The 23,632-nt window shown below is 40.3% G+C and overlaps 1 protein-coding gene across 5 annotated transcripts; it reads right to left on the bottom strand.

Moving 5' to 3' along the window:
• Positions 1 to 233: 233 nt before the first annotated feature.
• Positions 234 to 23,245, bottom strand: PER3 (period circadian regulator 3). 5 transcript variants are annotated; one of them, XM_027668713.1, is made up of 21 exons: positions 22,764 to 23,245; positions 21,550 to 21,701; positions 20,849 to 20,964; positions 19,805 to 20,006; positions 18,723 to 18,771; positions 16,964 to 17,106; positions 16,542 to 16,620; positions 15,716 to 15,822; positions 15,326 to 15,482; positions 14,288 to 14,393; positions 13,787 to 13,912; positions 13,140 to 13,266; positions 11,920 to 12,064; positions 11,153 to 11,280; positions 10,519 to 10,725; positions 9,646 to 9,897; positions 8,407 to 9,143; positions 7,128 to 7,296; positions 6,399 to 6,579; positions 5,621 to 5,771; positions 234 to 4,101 (listed from the first exon to the last, which is right to left on the bottom strand). In XM_027668713.1, exons 1-21 carry the CDS (start codon positions 22,958 to 22,960, stop codon positions 4,000 to 4,002), a joined length of 3,633 nt encoding a protein of 1,210 aa, XP_027524514.1. In that variant the 5' UTR covers positions 22,961 to 23,245; the 3' UTR covers positions 234 to 3,999. The 5 variants fall into 5 exon arrangements, 4 of the variants coding, with proteins under 4 accessions (XP_027524514.1, XP_027524515.1, XP_027524516.1 ...); XM_027668714.1 differs by having other exon boundaries at positions 10,519 to 10,722; XM_027668715.1 differs by having other exon boundaries at positions 6,399 to 6,576; positions 10,519 to 10,722.
• Between the last annotated feature and the right edge of the window lie 387 nt (positions 23,246 to 23,632).

The following is a 23,632-nucleotide window of genomic DNA, read 5'->3' as shown; positions in this document are numbered from 1 at the left end:
GGAAAGAATATGTCCTGGAGTGGCAAGGGTAGAGTGCGACTGAAAAAATCAAACAATTACAAAACCCCTCAACAAAACAGCACAAATGGCCACTAAATGACCATTTTCACTGTACCCACAACCCAATGTCCACTGTACCCCAACCTATGTACAATCAGAATGTAATATTTCCTTAAAAATCTATTTTCTACAAATTATCAAGAACAAAAGTAAACACACATTTGAAACAGTTCTTTGCAGCACATTTTTCAGTTTTATTTATAAAATCAGATGCTCCTTTAAAGTGTACAGTTAAAATCACAACTGTAAATTCAACCACTGCTGAATATTATTTCAATAGAATACCCCTACCAACCGATGTAAAAATTCATTTGATTGTGATTTAAAACTCGATTCAGCTGGAAGATAAACTTACCAACACATTACTCATTCAGCAAATATTTACCACATTGTAAAAATACACAAGGGTCCCTTCTGTTCATAGCAATACCATGAAAATATCTGCACATCAACTCATCTTTTAAAACATAATTCTGTATTTATGAATACAACAAAAAAAAATTGCCAGCGAAATCCACCAGGGGTTTCTGAACTGCTGACGCCCCCACAGGGGGTAGTAACTGCATCAGTACTGTCCTTGCATGTTTTCCTTTTGATCACCAAAAAAGTGACCTTCCAAGCAGGTCTAAACTGTCCACAACATTTTGCCAGGCAAAACAGTCACAGGAACAAAATAACAGGTGCAAATCTGGCTGCAACACTTACTCCACTGGACTTTCAGATTGGAACTGCAACTCACTTTGATCACTCCAGCACACCAAAAAGACTAAAGGTTAGTAAAACCTGAAGTAAAAACTACCAGTTCCTGAAAACTTACGGAAATGAGGTCAAAGGCTTGATAAGGCATTTCATTGCAAGACATTGTGGTTCTAAAAGGGTAAAGAGTAGCTTGGGAAACATTTGTTTTTTCAATTCTAAGCCTGGAATTGCCCTGATTTTTGGGCAAATAATTGTCTCATCATTACACAGGGCACCTCTTTATTCCTCTTATATTCTTCTCCAAAATCAAAATTTTTTCCATAACCCAGGTCTAATGTAGCCCCATACAAGAGATCCTGCACCTAAGATTTAGCCAGGATTACAAACTCGGAATTTAAAGTCCTAGGCATGTGCATTTTCATTATATACAGCCAGAGGTGTGTGGCATTCGCAGCACTTTAAAAACTCTCTGGGCTTTCTGTTGCTCGATAATTCTACTGGGCACAAATTCAGAGTAGTAGGGGGTACAAGAAGGGTTAACACCTCCAAACAAGAAATCCATGTAATACGATGAAGTTTCTACATAGAGGTCAGAATCCTGACCTCTCGTAGCAAAACCAGCACAGGATACAGCGAGTGAAGATTCCCAGATTTTACTTCTGGATTTGGTATAAACTGGGGTTATGCACCTGTGCAAGTCCTTTGTGCCTCTGACTCTTTTTATAGAACTGGGATAATAAGTCATCTTTTTGACATGTTCACAGACCTATGGATGAAAAGCATTATTCAAGTGTTAGGAACAAATTACCATTCTCCTAAACTAAGTCCCACTGTTTTACAAAATGGATGACATGTCTGCCTGCTAAGACATTGCAAATCATCTCATTTTCATACTTGGGAAATGAACAGCGAAAATAATGTACACAAAAGAGCTGGCTATTATATTTTCTTCTGGCTTAGAGTTCAAAACTGTTTTGAAGGAGACAGCTGTTCTTACCTGAAGTATTCAAATTAATCTATTTCGCTACGTCTCAAAATACATTAAAGCAATCATTTTAATTTAAGCCCAGCTAACTAGAATGGATTCTAGTGCATAAGTCTGATTTGACGGATAAGTTAATTAAGAAGCTTCCCAATCAAGAAAAAAACCTATACACAAAGCATCTTATTACATGCTGTAGAGCGAATATTTTAGGCAGTGTGATTATAAAGCAGAATACCATATTTGGAAAATGCTGTAAAAATACTACGAAAGGTATAAGACACATTTTCCCACTTGAATACATAAGCTGCTATATGTAAACACCTAAGTCTCTTATTTTAAGAGGTGTTTGAACACAAGCAGTACTGAGGATGTGTGGACCTCTGTTGATTTACAACACAAGAAAAAACAAGTTTAAGTGGAAAAAGCTGAAAAAGAAACACAGCTTAAGAATAAATAGAAAGCAATAGGTATAAACAGAGCAGGCAAACATACTGTAAAAAAAATTTAAAAAATCAAATGAACACTGCCTCAGTCAAATTAGCCTTGAAAACTTAAAATTGTGTAAAAATAACCTTCCTTCAAATAAACTTAATGAGAAAGATTGTCACTGGATTGATTTTTTAAAGTAACAGAAACCTTTAGCTAAATAGTTTTCCTTCAATGACCTGCAGGTCACAGTATTTTTAACTTAACAACTCGAAGCTCACTAGTAACTGAAACTAGAGAAATAAAAATACTTCACACAGCAGGAAAGGACGAATTACATTGAAAAAAGGGTAAATAATGTGTTACATTCTAAAACTCTGTTGAGAAGGCTAAGGTGATTAATAACACCAGGCAGAAAACCTGATTACATCCAGCTTTTGATAAACGAAGGGGAAATCAGACAAAATTTGCTGGACTTTAATGTTTGAAGAGCACTTTGAGACATCCATGAGAACAAGCTCTTTCACATACTGAAAGTGGTTACCACTTTCTGAACATCAAACTCACATTATGCACAAACTCCTTTTTCATCCATGGATTTAAACAGCTAGTGACTCCATTACAAAGAAAGAGGTTAAAACTTGTACAGGAAGTCAAAAGTGCTAAGAAATAATGAATATGCGGTTTGATGTTCCAGTTCAGCTCCACAACATGTGACTTTTCACAAAAGGAGAAGAAATGAACCTCAAACTCTTTTTGGTTTTGGCATCATCGCAACAAAAGTGAAACAGGGAAACTGCTTAAAATTTCCTATTTGCTACATTTGGATTCAACTCAACCACTCTAAATCAACAACAAAAACATTAAGATACAAACCCACCTTCCAGAGCACTAGCAACATAAGATAAAAGATTGCATGTAGCTATTTTAATTGATAACTACCTGCCTTGATAGAGAAGACTTTCCCCCCACATCTGTTTTTAAAAAGCAGATCCTGTGGAAGGAAATAACTACCACATTGATATTTCTGGGGTTTTTTTTTTGGCTGCTGTATGTAATTTAATCTCTAATGGATTTTCAAATCAGTTACCCTCAATTAATTTTATACATCTGTGTTGATAAATACAACTTTAAAATCAAAAGATGTAAACCAGCTTGGCTTCAAAACAGTCATCACAATAAATACAGGGAAAATCTTTGCTTCTTTTCTCTTCAGTTTATTTTTTTCTGCTGGGCACAAGCTGGCAAAAGGCATTTGATGCAGAATAACCTGGCCAGTTTCAGCTGCTCTTTAAAAAACCTACTGGATTCTCAAACCAGCTACAGTGATTTCAGAACCTCAGAGTACTAGGATCTTCAGTTCAGACTTTTAAATACTGAACAAAAATGAAGAGTACTCTGCTGTAGCTTGGTTTCAACACATCCAGCTTACCTGGAGAGTAAACATGCTCTGATCAGTTAGGTTCATTACCACAGGTTCTTAAACATCGCATCTTTTCAGACTCTTACTTGCCAAGTTCAAAAAAACAAGCACCCAAACAAAAAAACTTTGTATTTTCCTCATCACCGAGCAGTTAAAGGTTAGAAACATATTCCATTCTGTGTCAAGTCTATGAGGTCAGAAAGCGAAATCTTTCTCCCAGTGAAAGACTGTCTTCAGAGTCATGCCAGGAGCAGAAGGGTAATGGAGGAAGATTTAGTTTCATAGTGTGACTGCTCATGTTGGTAAGAGATGGCCATGTAGATTCACTGCTAGTATGGAGCAAAGCCAGAGGAAAAGAAAATGGGAATGACACTGAGCAGTTTTACTGACATAGGTGCTGATGCCCTCAGTGTTGCAGGAGTGGAGGTGGTTTTCCCTTGTTTTCCATATTGCCATCAGCCAGTACGGCCTCACAACTTGCTTCCCTGTTGTCACATGTAACACAGCCCTTTAAAAAGGAACAAGAAATAGTAATTTAAATTCTTCTTTTTATGAGTCTATTTCAAGGGGTCAAATCCTCGACGTTGAAACCTCTCACCAATGGGCTGAAATCTCTCTAAAGCAGAGATTATACAGATGTCTTATTTTCAGAAGCCCATACTTGCACCTGCAACTTACCTTGTCTCAGAGATTAATCCTTTGGTTAATGGAAAATACACTTTTACCTTTGAGATAAAAAGGCACGTGGCTTCCTTGAATTTGAAGACCTTATAATTCAGCTTTATAAGCAAGCTCCTCATTAAAGATTTGGACCACAGCCCGAACAGCAACAATACTGAAGAACAGAAAAGGCTGAAACACCCGAGTGTATCGACAGACCAGACTGTTCTGGGTTTTGAGAAACAGTACAATATTGAAATACAGCATCGAAACAGCAATCCTACGTTTCCTTCTACTGTCAGAAGCCTGGTTGTATTCACAAAATCACAATCTGCATTGGAAATATGAGCTATTGCTTAGAAACTGTTTCAGGACCTCGGATAGAAAATACTAATATTTGCATACCAATACATCTTGTACCATTTGAGATGTAAACATTCAACAGAATTTTCTACAAGATCACTGGACATCATTTTGCTATCTGAATCAAACACAGTGTCCTAACTACAACAGGACATATGATTTTTATCAACAAGGTATTAGGAAAACAAAGACTAATTTTCTAGTCTTCTTCCGGAGTCAAGGACATAGACGTCTCAGTTTTTTCCTCTAAGAATGCATACCACACATCTCAGAAGGCCACATTTGACAATCCTAGCACATACAGCATGCAGTCCTCTAACAAACATGAGACTTTTCTGCTGCACAAGTACATGAATGTAGCCCACTCTGCCCTGAAATTTTCTGTACAATTCAATATTGAAGTGCTAAGTCTTTGTGGGACTAGATCTGCCTTGCTCTTCTCCACAGCACCTGAGAGCACTCTAAACTGATATGACATTCAGAAGCAGTTTAGCAAAGTGCCCAAGGATTATACCAGCTAATCAAGCATAAGATACCACCCATAGTAAACCAGCTATTTTTGTGTTTCTTACTACAGACCTGAACCTCCTGTGATTATGAGCATTTTGCAGCTTGCTGAACACACTTTCTCCAATCTTCACTGATATCCCAGCATTATATGCTATTCAATCATAGCAACAATCAATTTTATAAGAGCAGAAGTCCTAACATGAACAGAAAAACCATCTCTAGTTGTCTTACATGAGATCATGACACTATTCCCATTTATCCAACACCGTGACTGAAAGACCTTTCTACAAACAGTTCCTGTGCAGAATGTGCATATCTCGAAAACAAAGAAATACAATGGCAAGACCTGTATGTTGGCATTTCTCAGGGTACTCGAGCTCATTTCCTGCTTATACTGACATTCATGACCCCAGCACTGTACGATGACCCTGGCTAGAAATGCCTTGGCTGGCCAAGGCAGGAATGAGCTGCCAAGTCCTCTCCCACCTGCTCACCTGGGTGCTGATTTGCAGCGGGACAGTCTGGGTCCGGATCCACGTATGCACCTCTGCAAGCTCCTGCTTTTGCCCATCTGTAAACCAAGGCTGCTGCTTTTGCATGACTGCCAGCTTCTCCAGATCCTGCTTTAAAACTTCCTCTTTAATTCTGCAGGTAACAGACACCTGTGAACACAGCTATGCTACATGAAGCAAGGCAGGCACTGACTATACTACATTGTGAGAATCTCTTCATCACTACCTATGCCTGAAGCCTAGACAGGAACAGCTGTTGAAAGGGGACTGTACTTTGTACTTTATCTGCTTTGTAAGGCTCCTTTCAACACTGGTCTAACAGTCAGTGTTTTGTTTGCTGTTGTTTTTGTTGGAAGTTTTTGTGTGTTTCGTGTGGGGTTTTTTTGTTTTCTTTTATGGCTTTATGTGGTTTTACTTTTAATGTGGAAACTCATTACAAATTATAGATAAGCCAATTGGAAGCAACTTGCAAATAACCTGTATTTTTACCCCTTTATGCAATTCAAAGGATAGGACAATAACCAAATCCCATTAACACTTCAGCAAAAACATCACATGTTCCCTTATTTTAACTGAGGGGGGAAATGGGGAAAAAGTAGACAAAAGTAAATAACCAGGGCCTAAATGGCACAGAAGTAAACTAACACACCTTCTTGAAGTTTCATTGGTATGCATGCTGTTTCCATGGTACATCATTTTAATTCTACAGTTCTACACACAATTCCAAAGTACATGTTAGAAACTGTTCATGTTTTCCAACCTGTTTGGCATTTGGTAATTCATTAGAACTCGCTCAGGTGCATGATCCATCATCACCCAGGCTGACTCATGTTTCGATTTATAAGCTGTCCCTTTTTCTTCTGCTTCCTGCTTCCTCTCTTCTTTGGAAGTTTCAGAAGAATAATTACCGGCAGAATACTTTCTGCTTTTCCCACTACCTGCTGAGAATGACCATGAAAAAAATAAATGCAGATCCCAAAAAAATCCCAGTAATTCAGCACAAAAAGTAAACCACCACCATTGTATTCTTGTGAGTTAGTTCTGCAATACAAACACGGGTACTCCCAGATGACTGCTCTAGAAATTACTACCTACTGAGAAATCAAAGATAAAGTGCATTTTTTAAGTTATTCAAGATCTCCAAGGCTCTATTGACTCTTCTCAAAATTAATTGGCTCAAATCCTCTGCTTCTGAGAGGTCCTGCTCTACGTAGATTCACCTTTACTCAAGTAAGATGTAAACCAATATCTAATAAAGAGAAAAGTGATAATGAGCAAAATGAAAGTGACTTTCAAGTTAAAGGAATAGCTTCTTAGATTCACATTTCCAGCTACAGTGACCGAAACAAACTTGGCTTCAAATACTGGAAGCTGGTGAAAAGTAAAGGTTACAGATCCTCTTACAGGAATTTCCCATTCCCATTACAGTGCCTTATTATTAACTACATGCTAGCAAGTCATCTAACACCAAAATATCTAACTTCCCTACCTGTGCCACAACCAGAAGACTCATTGCAGCTAGAGCCTAAAGAACCAGATAAAGCTGATCCACCACTGCCTGATGCTGCTGAACCTGAACCCAACTGGGAGTCCTCGTACAGACTGTGGTCAGGAAATTCATGAGAAGCACTGTTATCACTATCTTCTGGATCATTGTCCTGGAGATAAAAAGCAAAACCAACATATCCATGGAAGTTACATTTAAGTTTGCAAAAGGAAAGTCATGCATTTACTGAAATTGTCATGTGTTGACCAAGTTCTCCTAGCAATTCAACAGGTTTGGAGCTTCTAGTTCTGAAAATGAATGGCAGTCTATAACTCAGGCTAACCCTCTTCATGGGTGAAAAATCAGCAAGCCTCTATTCCTGTTTACTGGTTTCTGCTATAAATCCTTCCCCACTTTGTCAAGATGTTGTGCTGTTGCATAAAGTTAACATTTTCTGCTGACAAGAGAGAAGCAGTCAGTTCCCTTCACATCCTATTAGACGGCAGGAAGCAGCCACACACATCAAGCAATGGTGCACTACAGGGAAAATGAGAGAGTCTTCCCCTGATTCACTATGTGAAGCAACTGCTTCAGCAGCTAGAGGTACACCAACTCCCCTTCCAGGACCCTACCCTGCAGTTTCAGCTGATCCAGCCTTTCCAGCCCAATCTGGATTCAGGAGCCAACATTTTTTTCCTTGCCTGCAGAGCTCAGATTCCTGCCTCTGAGTTTACCGCGGAAGTTGGAGAGGCCTTTTCTATGCCCATGTATGGAAACCGACCCACACGGATCCCTGTTCTTCGTTCATTAGCTGCATCCCTGGGAGACAGAGGGAGTAATTAGAAGAGTATCTTCCCTTTATTTTGGTTCTCCACAGAGACTGTGGGACTGGGTGAAAAAGGATGCAAATTGCGCAGCACTAACCAAGTTCCACATGCATAAAAGCCCCAAACCCAAAATTCTAGCTGACAGTTCCACTGAAGAGGCTGTTGCCAAAATGCAGAGCAGAAGCAGCTTGTGGCAGCCTAGACCAGAAGATCTTACATTTCTGTCATTTACTAAGTGCCAACACTGTACTGGTACACGTTCCCATAAGTGCAAGTATAAACTGCTTTTTCCGCCTCCTCTGCTATTTGTGTCCCACAGCCTACATAGCACAGCCAAAAGAAAAAGCAGCTGACAAAATCTGTGTCCCTGAAACACAGATCATCACCACAGGTTCTGGTGGCAGAACACCATGAAAATCAGCTTCTCCTCTACGTTAAAAATTTTTGTTACTTACGCATTTATCTTCTGCATGTGGTTTAACATCAGCACTAATGGAAAGTTCCATGGGCTTTGGTAGCTCTTCTTGAAGCAAATTCAGCTGAAGTGGGGAGCTGCTCCGTGAGCTGCTCAGCAGGAGGGCCTGGTCACACTGGCCCTCTTGCTGGTCCTCCCTGGATGTGTGAAAAGAGGCTGGAAAGGGCTGATCCACACAGTGTGGTGCTAGTGGTGATGGTGCACAAGGAAAGGGGGCTGGAGGTAGTGTAGTGCATGGATATGAAGAGGGGGGGTAAGCACACTGAGGGTTAGGAAGAAAGACATTTTGAGGCATCTGAACATACGTGGGGAAACTCTGAAAAAATACAGCCATAAATGTGCCTATGCTTGGGGGATAAAGGGCTGGGCATGACTGTGCTTCACAGCATAGTTGTGATGATGACAAGGACTCAGGTTGTAATGAGTGAAGGGCAAGTTCCTCTCCTGCAGAAGAGGTTGGAAAACTAGAGAGTGGATCCAAATAGACAGGAGACCCCGCAGGAGAATGGACATTCAAACTGGAGGAGCCCAGAGAGGACACTTCTGAGGGAGAGAACAACTGTTTCTGAATTGCTCTCTTCTCACATGGAAGATTATTTCTATTTTTACTAGAAGACTGGCTATCTGAGGAATGTCTCTGAGGTTTCTGGCGCTTCAATTTTCCATGTCTGCCCTTTTTACAGTTAGCTGGGCTCATCTGCTTTGAAGGGGAATCTCCTAAGAAGAAAGAAAAATAAATACATTCACTAAATGACAGACCTAGGGGGAAAAAAAGAAAAAAAAAAAGAGAAAAACACACAGATAATTGAGTGTGGCTTATTCAGAGAGCTGACCATCCTCTGGATAATTCTTCCATAAATTAGTAATGGATTTGCTGATGTATCTACAGTATTTTCCTTCATGTCATCAACTTTCTTATCAATCACTTTGGCTTATCCCAATCAGATCTTTTACATTCTTTCAAGGAGAGGCAATAAACCACTTGGGGATTTGCAGGGTTTATTGCAATAACTATCTGCTTTGTGAAAGACAGTAAGATCTAAGATGGAGCAGACCTTCTATGTGGGTAATGCTGCTGTCAAACCCTGCAGTTCAAAGAAATGTTCTGTTTGCAGACACAGTAAGACACTAAATCATACAAAGGAGAACCTAGCTCCATGGCTAGCTTGCTCTTTTTAAGTCAGCTAGCAAGTCTTTATTTCTCAAAGCTGCTGCCTACCTTGGCCACAGGAATGTCTGTTGTTACTTCTGCTTCCTTGTTGAAAGTAAGTCCTAAATGGAGAAAGCAAGATCCTCTGTCGGAACCTGTCAACATAGTTCTGTTCCTCCTTTTGAGTGTGGGCTGACAACGTCTCCTTTGTTAGCCCAACTGGCTTTAAGTCCTCAGGCAACATAGCAGGACTCTGAGCATTTACAGGAGGCAGTTCAATTTGTTCACTTCCAACAGCAGTATCCTCCATTGTAGTCACTTCTTTGAAGAGGGAAAAAAATAAATCACTCTTTGCTCTGGCTTTCTGGTGTCAACTCCCACAACACCCAGAGGGTTACACAGAAAACAATCTCATCTGAGCTACCAAGCAGATACAGGCTGCAGAGGCAGCAGGAGAAAACACCCTTTATACTCAAATACAGTTACATTAACATCAACTGAGCAAATTATTTTGCATGGTCTGGAAAACTTCAAATTCCCTTTGAAGTTATAGGCAGTTCTTTCTTCATATTTTCTTAGTACAATAGCAGCTAAATACTGATTTTTATGTTTCTTTCTGCATTAAAATGAACTAACACTGGCCCATAAGTAATTTTGTTTTAATCCTCAATGGCCAAAAGCACATTGTTGTGTTTGAGGTATATGTGATGAAATTCAAGGGGAAAGGAAATAGTGCAGTCTGCTAAAACTGTTTTACTAAAATACTCAGGCTCAAGTTTTATTCACAGTGTCCCAAGAAATATCTCAATATTTCAGAATTCGCATTCAGAAAAATGTATCTTAAATGGACAAAACTTTCTCACAGTATACTTCCGTCTGGAAATACTGTGTAAATTCAAAAATCAGTGAGTCAAGTCAGTGTTTTGCAAGTGTGAACAGTACCTGATTCAGGGTGTGGGACGTGCACTATAGTGCTGCTGTAACTGCACTGGCTGGTGACAGACACCACACTTGGAGCCTTGTTGGACAGGGTCAGGTCTGCCAGAGGAGCTCCCACCATGCCTGCAGTTCTCTGGTCTTTCAAGGCCTCTTCCAGACCAGCAGATATTGGAGTGTGGGACTTAACTGCTGACAGCATAGCAGTATCTATGGTAAATGACAAAGTTTCTACATGGAATTTCATTCCAAGCACTACGCTCCCAATTCATCAAATCTGACTGGTTCAGAAATAACCAGTAACTATGGAGACTATTAAAGAAGACAGTATTCTATACAGAAAAACATTCACATGCCAGTATGTACTAAACATGGTATAAAATGAGTGAGCAACAGAAGGTTCATTTAGCAACAACAAACAATACTTTTTTGATACATTCTACATTCAAAGACTTAACATTGTAGCTTATGCTTAACTGTGAGATTTAGGCAAGGAAATATTTACCACACACCTAAAATATCGTTAGCAGCACAGCAATCTAAAAAGTGGACATAAACCTTGGAACACATAACAATTGACATACAAAAATTAAATCAGTTGTTGCGGTTCTATTACGATTGTCAGTACAATTTGTGTTACCTTCCAATGCCTGGACTTCCTGCTGACTTTGCTGGACTTGTTTGTCATCTTCAGAAGATGATGATGATGTATTTGCAGATGATTTACATTTCCTTTTCAATGCTGGAATACTGCAGCTCTCTAGATATCTGAAATGAAAGCATATCACAGGAAGCTCTCCCTACTTTATGTTTTTTATTCCATTAGGAGATATAAACATTTGAATAATCCAAACTGGAGATCCAGAGGTTGTTAACTAGTATTTTAAATTCACTGCAGGAAGTTCTGGACACGTATCTGCTTTCCAAGGAGTATTTAAAATAAAATCTATCACTCTTTGAGGGGGAAAAAAAAAAAGAAAGAAAAAAAAAGAAAAAAAGATTACATTATCCACTGGGTTAAAAATACTGAGATTCTATAAATTATATCAACTTTCTGTTTTATATGGATATTCTCAGAGGGTATAATGAGAAGACACTGACATATTATGCCCATCAAAATTCACCTGAATTCCTACTGCACCAATGGTGAAATTAGCAGTAGACAAACGTCAATAAATAGTTGCAAACAGAATCTTAGGTCCTAGATTCTTCATTACTGTGTAACTCAGATTGAGCAATCCATCCCAATGCTCAGTCAGAAAGGGAGAAAACTTTGCAAACAATCCCACATTCATCTCACAACTCAAAACCCAGACAGTTTTAAAACTAATGCAAAATGCTTAGATATTTACCTTCCACCAAATAATTTTAAACTTGTATCACTAAAATTGCTTCATAGTTTATTACCTGATGATACTATCGACACAATTGATCTGCTGATAGGAAGGAATATGTGGAGTCTTCTTTGGATCATCATAAAATGTGTTGCCTGGTTCTTCTGTGCTATCACTTCTCAATGTCTGAAGAAAACAGGAAGCAGTGTGCCTCTTCCCTAGAATAGAGGAAACCTTAAAGATTCTTCTTAAGGGCATCTAAACATTACCCTCACCAAGACATACACAGATATATACATATATATATATACACACACACGCATTTATACTGTGATACACATATATATAATACAGGGATATATGGCCTATGACAGCACAGCTCTCATTACTAAGTTATTCTGCATTTTCATCTCAATTTATATGTTCTGAGGCAGGGGAAGGAGAAGGGGAAACTATACCTGAAATAAACCAAACCCCCACACGCTGCCTTAAATATCCACTCAGAACAACCAGTAAACACAAAGAAAACAGCATATAGAAAACGCCTGCCTTTAAATTGTAAACAAAGCTGTAATTAATACTACTCTTCTTTCAGTTTATACATCACAGAATCCAACCCGCTATTTAACAGTAATTCACAGCTTTACATACCATGGATACACTGGTCAGAGTCTTATCAACTTTAATAATACAGTCCTCTAGAATAACACCAGCAGTTAACAGTAATTTTAATAGACAGTATCATAGTGGAAAATGTTTTAATACAGATTTCTATCATATTTGAGGAAGCATCCAGGTTTCTCCATATATTTGCGCTAGGTACTAACTGCAAATAATGTGCATTAGCACAATATTAAGCACTCAGTGACTAAACCCCTACTTCAGCAGGAAGTGAGGCAGTATTGTCAAACCTATGATTGTTTCAAAGAGTCCATATAAAGTAACTAAGGGAAGCTTTCACAGTACTTGCTACAAGCATATGGGCATTTTCACTAGAAAATGTTCAAATAAATAAAAAAGTAAAAGTCTATTAACCTAGAGACAGATACATTCCTCCATACCTCAAGAAGCAGTTAAAAAGTTATTGCATCTGCTGAGGTTTCTTTAAGTGGTGACTTTGGGTTTTTTTTTTTTTGCTTGCTTGGATTTTAAACAAAACAAACCTCTTCCTGTGTTTAAGCCATGCCAAAATGCTATCTGGAGTTCTTCAGCATCACACCAGCTAGCCAAACTCATGGTTACACATCTACAGGAGTTCATGTTATCTTACAGAAGATAACTACATTAACTTACCTCCTAGCACTTCTGAGCTCACAGCCTGTTCATTTCCATTCTGTGGCTTGCTCCTTGATGCAATATATAGCTGCTGTCCCAGATTCTTTATTCGGTTGACATCTGCACAAACTTGTTGCAATGTCATCTTGAGATATGTGAAAAATGTGAAATCAGAATAATATGAGTGCAAAGAGGCCATAGGAGTTGATTTGAGTTCTTGTATTCTTCAAATTGAAAGTGAGTGGACTATCAGCCTAAGCCTAATATCTACTGGTATTTGTAGATTTAATGAATCCAATTATCATGGTTAATTTAAGTAAATTACCTGTAATAAAGCTCAAACAGCCTCAGCATTTGAAAGTTTTAATACTGATGACAAGCCCTGAGAGTAGGAGTAAGCTGATGACTTACCCAGGAGCCTCACAAGGAAATTAGGTAATTGCAATGCTTGTTTTAGCACAGTCAGTGTTTTCTATAGCAGTCAGCAAAATTAAGAGCAAAACCCAAAAGCCAGCACTCTGTAACTGACCAATTTAGCTTGAATATAGCTGTGCTCTTCCCACTTCAGTAAAGTTCATGATGAGAAGTGCATATGAGAGTAAACATTTTCATTTTAAAAGTGCATTTTTACTACTCTGCAGGCAGTGACACACTTATAGACTTACTGGTTCCTGTATTTCCTCTGCACAATTCCCATTGGAGTCACTTGAAGAAGCTATGCTGATATAGTGCTCGTAAGAGCCACTGCTTCCAAGGCTTCCGTAACCACTGGAAACATTGCTGTGAACTGGCTGTATGAGGGGAAAAATAGTAATTAAAAATTCATGCTTTTAGAGAACAAACTGAAGGAAACAACATACTTTACAACACAGAACTTCAAATAAACACAGAAAATCAAGTGAAAAATCCATATTTGCTCTACCATGTGCTTAGGAAGAATTCTCTACCATACTTCAGACTGTTTCAGGAGGCAGATTTATCTTTCAACACACAAACCTGTCAAACATTTTTTTTTTTGTATTGAGGCGGGCCTGTCTCCATTTAGAACTTTCCTTTCAGACCTTTTAAAAGGCCATCCTCAAAGTAGTCTGCTAAGCAGACTCAAGTTTCTTTAGCCTCTCATTCAGAAGACCATCTAGTGTTCTGAAATTCCTTCATCTTTTTACCTGCAGAAGCAGTTTGTAAATTTGTCCTTGCAATTCTCTTATCTCTTTCTCCACGCTGCTCATTTCTTTACTTCTTACAGCAAAGACATCTTCATTCAGAGGGCTTCTGGAGAGAGCCAACAATATTTCACTATTCATTTTAATTTGATGAAGAAAAGGTAGCTATAAACAGTTAGAACAGATTCTTTATTTTATTATCATTATTTTATTTTGGCTGCTTCTCTGAACCAACAAAAAGGGATGTCATCTGTCCCAACAGTGGCTCTGCTGGGGTAGTGGGGCAGTGCTATGAAAGCAGGTGGGCCCCAGGGAAGTCAACAGACCAGCAGAGACCCAAGTTACAAGGCTGACAAGCATCTACCCTTCCTTCGCTCAGAAGACAAATTCACACCACATAAAATCTTGAATAAAAGATCACTTTGAAAAGTCAGGAGACCATCCCAAAAAGCCATCTCCTATAAGAGAAACCAGGTAAGAAGAATACAGTCAGTCATATTTTCAAATCTCCTGGAACTAAGGAGAAACACCTGCAAAATTAACTTGCGCATTCAACACTGATTGCATTTTTAAAAGACACAACTTTGGTAAATATTTAGATTCTGTATCAAGTAAATGTTCCAGAAGAAAATATGCCAGAAGGTCAATTAATTGAGTTTTTTTGGGTGAGCCAATCATGAATTTTAAGTAATTATTTGTTAAAGTGACCTGCTTTTTATGTTACTTTTTACTTTTACTCGTCTAAAACTGGTATTTTGATTTAGACATGTCCATTGTTGCAGTATTTGGACATCAATCATATGAAAATACATGCTAAAAAAAAAAGTTGGTTTTGTCTTTTAGTTTGAAGTAATTCACTTATTTTCATACTTCATAAATGAGACTAATGCTGTTCTGAAGGAATGGGCTGAAGACAGATACTAGGTAGTTGTCACATTTACAAGAGCAACATTATGTCTCTAGTTTAGTACTTAGACTTTTTTGTTTTGCAGAGTAATCAATGAAAAGGACTTTAATAGATTAATGCTACAACTGACTTACGTCCGGACTTTGTGTCGGCCAATGATGAACACTACTTTCCTGCTCCAAGGATTCACAAAACTGGACCAGCTGGTATCCAGTATGACATAATCCCCATTTTGAGTACAGAATCTAATAGGTAAATGTTCAAAAGGGGGTTGGCCAGCAAATTTCAGTACTGAAAAAAAACCCACAATGAAGAAACAAGGTTTAGTTTACATTATGACACAGTAGTGTAAGCACAAACACCAATGACTGGGGTCCTTAAAACTTTGTGATTCAATATGCTTTGATCTCAAACTGATTGCACTAAATTTTTGTCTAGACTGCACATAAGTCACATGTCAAGCAATGTGATAAGGAAAGAATTGTAAAACCTATAGAAACTCCTCTAAAAGCAACTGTACTTACTTTTCCGGTGAACAGTAATCATCAAAGGACGATCTTCCGGGTGCAAATACATCAGTATGGATGTTCCAATTAAATCTTGAGGTAAGTAACCCAACAAAGGCACTGCTCTGAAACCCAAACACATTATCACAGGTTATAATACAGTTTTGAGTACTTACATCCTGAACTCTTTGTTTGTCAGTGAAGGGCCCATGCATGATCTACAATGGAATGAACTAAAGCTACAGAACATTTTCCAACCTAATAATCCTCCACTGCAATACAGACACGTAAATACCAATGCAAAACATTTCTGTGCCTGGAGATCTAACAGATATTCACACTTGCAGGCAGTCTTGTGCTTGTCTACATCAAAGGAAAAAAAAAAAAGGATCTTGAAAAAAAAGAGGTCATAGGCAAAATGGGAGTAAGAAATCTGACAGGCACAGTGCAAGACGTATTGTAAAAGCAGTCTTGTGGCTTTGCAGGAGAGAGTTTCAGTCTGGCCAAACTTATTTGACCAAGCTCAGTCCAGCTGTGCCACCACTCTGATCCCCAGAGCTTGGCATTATGCACGTTTTCCACTGTGGGTGCTATCACAGCTCTCCACTGCCCTGGGTAATGAAGACTGGCTGTGGTTCTGTTCAATACGCACATTACGACAAGGAAGGACATTACACGGAATGCAAGATGTTTTCCATGAGTGGACTAACACAAAACTGTTTTATTAACTATTGCCAGTTGCATAGTTCAACTATCTTTATTTGGGTCTCTAGCTGTATCATCAAGGGATTTTTTCCTACTTCTCCATGTACACCTCACACGTCTTAAGACTCAAATCTCTCACCTGTCATCTATGTCCAGAAAAACACATCCAGGGGTGTGAGTGGTGGTGAAGATTCTTTTATCCATAGGAATTCGAGGAGCTAATAAAAATAAAATATGCACTAAGACAAAACCTAGGCATTACTTTTGCTCATGATAGAGATTTATTGGCTCCTGAACTTTTTAATTGTTCACTGCTTTCTGACCGATTCATTACATTACAAAACATTACAGATTTTTAGACGCTACAGACTTCTCTCCAAATTAAAAATAACGAGGAGAGGTGAAATGCTTTGGGGCTTGGCAAAAGCAGCAGAGATGCTCTGTATTCACACACATGCACACACAAGCTGCAAGTTACACAGGTGAGACTACCCAAGCACAAGTTCTAAACAAAAGAGGCAGACTTTCATAAACTGCATTCACTGGAATCTCCTGACTTGCCTTCATATCCAGAGTGAATTTTCTCAGCCAAAGCTAAGCAGCAGGATTCTGCATCCACATGGACAGAAGTACACACGTGGACCAAGTATGGCGTGATTCGGAAGGGGTAACAACGTGTTTCTCGTTCTTGGTCTTTACCACCCCTGAGGAAAAGTAAAAGGGATTCACACACTGCTTCAAGACTCACATACTTTGTGTCAGGGCTTAGAGCCCTGCATGGAGAAGTTATGCTGAGCACACAGACCCAGATAATCAGGTCCTACACACACTCCCTTGTGATTCAGCAATACTGATCTCTCTCCACTCAAAATCAAGTAGGTGTTTTGCCTCCAGTGCTTGCATTCAGAGGTTGTCTAGAAATACTATTCCTCTAATGGTTAAAGGCTACCTTCTAATTCTCAGTCCAAACGTATTCACAAGAACCATTCATTTGGTTTTGTGCTCTCCTTCAAGATAAACAGTTCTTTTTCTGTTTGTTGTTTATTCTGTACCACTCTTACAGAAAAAAAAAACCCTGACTCACTGAAGTTTTGTTTCACAGAGTTACGTAAGTAAGACTCCTCCAGCCTTGTTGTTATTCTTTGACTGCCTTCCATGAGAATTTGTCTTCCTAGACCACGGTGAACAGTAGCAGCACACAACATTGTAGATGAGATCTTAACCATGGCTTTGCAACAGCTGCATTAGCGACTGCCCCTTTCTATTGCAAGTGTTATAATTGCAGCATCTTACCCAGCTCTGACAGAACTGAGATAAATTTTTGGAGATTATCACTTACACTAAAAGTTACTTTCTTATTCCACACTTAGTCTTGTAAAATGATTCTAGAGAGAAGCTAGTGTAATAAAACCTACTTCTGACACCCTTGCCTTTGGGAAAACAAAAGATACAAACGGAAATTGGATACAGCAGAAATTTAACTCACAAAACCCCATTTTCTTACTTAAGCCTACTGTGTGCCTGTGAAAAAATATTTTTATTTGTGATGTTAACATAATCAAATGATCTGTTATGTAAGGGAAGTAGAGGCAGATGTCTTAAGAAAACATAAAAAAAACTACTGTAAAATGTTTACAAACAGTTCCCCCAAGTTAACATTGCTATCCGTCCTGCTGTATTTATTCCAGGTGCCCTTACACAATTCAAGATACAAATGATTTTAGAGCTCAGGTTTTTGAAACACATATGAATGAATCAATGATCAACTGAAAGATGGAGTAAGTGTTATATCTGCTCAGAAGCAAACAGTTCTTACTAAAATCAAGAGATAGCCTGAGTCTGGAACAGAACTGCACTGAAGATGAAAGGCCAACTTCAGGTTTTTTCTTCTTTTAGCTCTAAGATTAGTCAGGTATAAAGCAACAAACAGCATCCCTAGTGACAGCATGTAGTATCTCAGGAGTCAGGTCTCACACTGGGACTCAGGTGACTGAGTTTCTGCTAATGCTTTCATCACAAACTCTCAAGTAATCTTAATCTTAAGCAAAACAATCTTTGCCTCCACCCCCAAACAAGATCATTCTTCTCCTGCATGACAGTACAGAAGGAAACTTATAGATCCAAAAGAAATATGTATGAACAGTTTTTCTTCTATCCCCGTGCAAGTTTATGCATCATTCTGGGAAAGACACTCAAAGTGTCCTACTGGCTGCCAATATTAAACACAAGAAGCCCATTTTGTAATGGAGTTTCACACTGGTCAGCTGTAACAATAGAACAGTTTCTGCCTAGTATGGTACCCTTGTAATAATGTACTTACCTGATCCTGCAGAAAAAGGATTTCACCTGGGCATATTCATACAGAGAAGCTAATAAGAAGAACACATTGAAAGTATCAGTTGATATGCTCAAAAAGGTCACACCTATCAGAACTATTTTAAACTCTGCATTCTCCAGACTTTCTGAGCAAGACTGAAGTCTCACAACCTACTCTTCATTAGCTACTGAATTAGCTGTTCAACAGTCTGCTCCCACCTCAAATGTTACCTCTCTTCTCCAGCCCACTCACTCTTTGGGAAGTGGCTGACTTGGAACTAAATTCAGAGGAAATGTGTATGACCTGAAAAAAAAAAATCCTTTCTCCAGTGCACCACTATGAAAAGCAAAGTTGACATTTCCTGGCTTTATGAACCATGTAACAAAAACTATATACAGGCAAGAACAACTCCATTGGGGTGCCTCTGCTCTGCTGGGCAAGCACGTGACTGGCTGCCAAGTTGTGGAATCCCTGGCATGTTAGCATTTGCAACCTCCAGATGTCTCACCATCCTTTGACAGCAAGGACTTTGGACTTCTCAGATCTGATACCAGAACAGCCTCAGAACAACCCATGTCTAGGTGGGCAAAAGACACACCCGTGGAATGCCAGCTACGTTTAAATTGCTCACAAATAACACAGGACTCAAAAGTCACAGTTTAGACACATCCAGCACTAAACAGCAAGTCAGCTTAAAACTTGGTTTTGGTGAGTTATATTCACAACAGGAAGCAAGTGGACCATAAAGACAAAGCACCTAAGCAACTATAAGGTATAGATTAAACAACTTCAAATTCACAATTAGACCTCTAGTTTCTTTTCAAAAAGCAGCAGTATTTGGAATGAGTAAGATGGTACATGAAACAACGAAGTATCTGTCTTTTACTTACCCCAAGTAAGAGTCAAGCCTCTAGGAGACTAGCAAGAACTAATCCCACAGCCACTGCAGTTTTCAAAGTGGAAGGGAAACAAGTGTTGCTGATGTATACTGCTAGCATAAGCATTTAAAATGAACTACTATTCTACCCTCATTCTGTAAAGACAGAAAGACACATAGAACATTTAAAAGCATTGCCAAGTCCCACCTGTTTCACTTTCCATGCTCCAAAGTGGCAGGTGAGAGTGATCGGTGTGTGTGTAGAACACACTCACATCCTGAGGGACAAGCAACTCTACAAACCGGGAAGAGTCCAACACTTTCTTCTTATAGTTTAGGATAGATGCTGCCTGCTCAGAAATATGTACTATGCGTCCAGAAAGCAAAGAAAATACAGCCACAAATGTGTCCTGGAAAACAAATGTTAAAGGCAATCGTCCCCCCAAACATGGCAGTGATATTGTAAAGATAAAAAGCAAAACAACCCCAAAACAAACAAATCAACCCCAAACCACCACATACCACAATCTCAGGATGAAGTTCAAAAATGTGTTAATTTAGCATCCAATTAAAGTAGTGTGTAAACTACTACACTCTCCAATGCCATAACAGCATACTCAAGATTTATAAATGCTAGTAAAACTGCAGTATCAAAACTGAAACCAATCAGAGTGATGCTTGTCTTTGTCCAGAAGGACTGGTTATCACTCCACACACTTCTCCCCAAATTTCAGAGGGTTCACTACAATTCCACATACAAAACCACTCATGAGCTTTTCAAATAGCAAGCATTTGCAATACTTCTGATACAGCATCTAACAGTACTGAATTTCAAAAAACACTCTTTTCTTTAAAGCAGAGCCAGAAAGCATGACAGATATTGCAAAACAAGAAAAAAAAATTAAATTCAGAGTACGAACAGAAAAAAAAAGCCCCTCAAAACTCTAAGCTTGATTGGTTTTGAAAACTTTTTGCTGTTTCAAGAGATTACTACACTGTAAATGAATTCTCAAAGAGCTATCTGTTGCTTGGAAAAAAAAAAGAAGAAAAATTAGTATTTCTTCTACTCATTATCATTGGGTACCCTGAGACAGCACAGATAAGTAGTAGTCTTGATCTAACTTTAAGGCCTCTCTGGCTAAAAATTAAAGGCCTTTCAATTTTACACATTCTATTTCCACAGAATGATGTAAGGAGACTAAATAGAGTGAGTGGCAAGTGATGAACTCCTCGAGTGTGCCTGAATTCTTACAGTGTTTTTTGGAGTGTGTTCAGATGCAACTGCCACCAACTCTTCTATGCTGTATGTCACCACATCAGTCTGAAACACTCTTCGGTCATTCAGAGCCTGGAAAAAGTCATTGTTTGCTAATTGAAAAAAAAACAAACAGAAAAGCAAAACAAACACAAGTAAGTCAGTAAGGAGACTACTTTGAAAGTATTTCTTACAGCCCTTGTACTTTTGTCATCTTTTTGGTGAAGTCCAAGGTGAGATGAAGAAGGTCTGTGTAGTGACAAAGGGAAAAGGAATACTGATTATACTACTGGAGCGACCTAGTTATGTTACAGAAAACAAGCATGAAGAAGTAGAAAGGACAGAATGTGATGGCAAAAGAACAATTTTACTACCTAGTTCTGTTGAAAAAGACAAACTATCCAATAATTTTTCAAAGTGGGATGGGAATGATGTTTTTTCAATATATACAGAAAGGTACTAGTAGGCACCTTAATTAGCTATGGGACTCTGAAGAAAAGAGAAGCAGTGGGTGGGTATTTCAACAGAAAAGATAACATGATTGTTTAACAAAAAAAACCAACGAAAAACCCACAGTGCTTCAGAAAGTCAACTGTTAGCAGGATACTAGAATGCATTCTTTTGTTTTAATGCTATCTGTTGTCAGACACATCTATTCATACCATGCTGCTGTTCTTACAGATTTTCTCCACACATACCTCGGACCTGCTGGACACACTGCAAGGCGTAGTTGAGAGCACTGATGGTGCTGGACTTGCTGGAATTCCTTTTCTCTTCAGGCAAACACCTTTTCATTTCTTGGATCATCATCAGCAGATCTCTGTGAGACTGGCTCCAATTCAGCTGCTCACTGTAAAACAGAGGTTAAACTTTACCAGAGAATTCTGGTATAGAAGCTTTCTTTTCTATCACTGAATTAAAATTATTCACTAAACCAACATTTTATGGGATTGGCCGCAGTATCACACAATATCCAGAAACGTCCTAATTCTCCTTCACTAAATTTCCTGTTGTATTTTTCTCGCTTCTTTGCTACTTGAAGTGTTCTCTACCTTCCTTGTTTCCAACTTGAATATGTCATGGATGGCAAAGTCCCATCAAAACCACTCTGCTTCTCAAGATGCTTAGCAACTAAAAATAAGCTGATGTTTACTCTAGATTTTGTAAATCTCACTAATATTAAAATCATTAATAGGTGCTGATTCTTGATCTCTCTAAGTTTTTACAGCCTTCAAGTCTGCATCTCGTTATAAGCACCATGAGGTTCTCAAAATACACCTGATGCAAAGATTTCATTCCTCACATGACTTCAGTCTTCATTATACTTTTGAGTTGTTAGCTTCAACAGCCGCAGAATTGTTAAAAGGCAAAATCTCCCTCTTCTTACATTTATTTCAGTGACTAAAAAATAAGCAGTCAGTATTCTCAAATGAGATTCTAATCCTACAGATGGGATATGAACACGATTGTTTTTAATAACTTTTGTCCATTTGGCATTTTTATTAGTATCATACTCTTATTATATAAACCATTACATAGGTTCAAGTATGGCATGTTAACAAGCCAGTTCAACATTTCATGAATTACAGATCTTGAACTATTTTATGAATTAAAAAATAAAAGAAGTTACCATCTCACTGATTTTCTGAACGTCCAGGAAAAACATTATTTCAGTAATTTCTGCTTTGGTACCGCCAAATTAGGCCTTAAGATGAAGTACACACAGAGGCTAGCACAGGGTCACTGCCGTACATGGCTCAGGCGATCTCAGACTCAGGCACATCTCAAGGAGCCGCGCAGCAGCAGCGGGCTCACCCCCCTGCACACGCCGCGGCCCGTGTCCCCCGCAGTCCCCCGAGCAGCCCCACGGGTCACGGCCGCGACGGGTCCCCGGCTCCGCCCGCCCGGTTACCTGTTGGCTTTGCCGGCGGCCGAGCCGCCGCTGGACTCGGGGCTGTGGAGCTCCGTCCCGCCGCAGTCGGTTCCCGCACATGCCGTGCACCGAGCGCCCGCAGCGCCCCGCGGCGTCGCCGCTGGCTCCCGCCCGGCCCCCGGGCACTGACCCGCGCCGTGCTCCGCGCTGCCCCCTCGGCCTTCGCCCGCGTCCATCTCGGCTCCGCTGAGCGACACAGCGCGGGGGCATCGGCCGCCACGGCCCCTCAGCACAGCCAGACCCTTGGCCCGCGGTCCTGGCGCCGGTGCTGCAGGGAGAACACGCGCCGCCCCAGGAGACAGCGGGAGGAGCGGTGTCCCCTCTGCTCCTCCCGCCGAGCGGAGCGGGCACCGGGGCCGGTTCTGCGCTCCCGCTCTGCTCTCCGGCGCGCACTCCCTCAGCTCACCGCTCGGGCGGATTCCTCGCAAAAGACCCCGGCTGATCCCGAGCGGCTTCCGCTTCGTCTTCCCGCCCCTCCGAGCCCCCCCGACGCCGCGCCCGTCCCGCCGACCCCAGGCTGCTCCCGCTCCGGGCCGGGAGCGCCCTCAGGGGCCGCGCCCCCGTCCCGCGCGGTTACGTAACGCGGCGCACGCGGCGGCCCCTCTCCCACACACCCCCGCCACGTGCGAACAGAGGAGGAGGCGGAGGCGGGGTCAGAGCCGTTTATTGGAGGACACCGCGCTCAGCGGGGCGGGGCCGCGGCCCCGCGTGCGCTGGCCCCGCCTCTCACGCGGCACCGCACGCGGCCCCCGTGCGCGCGCCTGCCCCACCGCCACGTGCGGGGCCGGGGCCGCCCCTGGGCGGGGCCGGGACAGGGGCGGGGCCCGCGCGCGCGCAGAACCGCGGGG

Source organism: Corapipo altera, unplaced genomic scaffold (assembly GCF_003945725.1).
Source record: "Corapipo altera isolate COAL_440 unplaced genomic scaffold, ASM394572v1 304, whole genome shotgun sequence".
Taxonomy (NCBI): Eukaryota; Metazoa; Chordata; class Aves; order Passeriformes; family Pipridae; genus Corapipo; species Corapipo altera.
The sequence above is the reverse complement of the archived record's forward strand: the minus strand, read 5'-3'. Positions and strand labels throughout refer to the sequence as shown.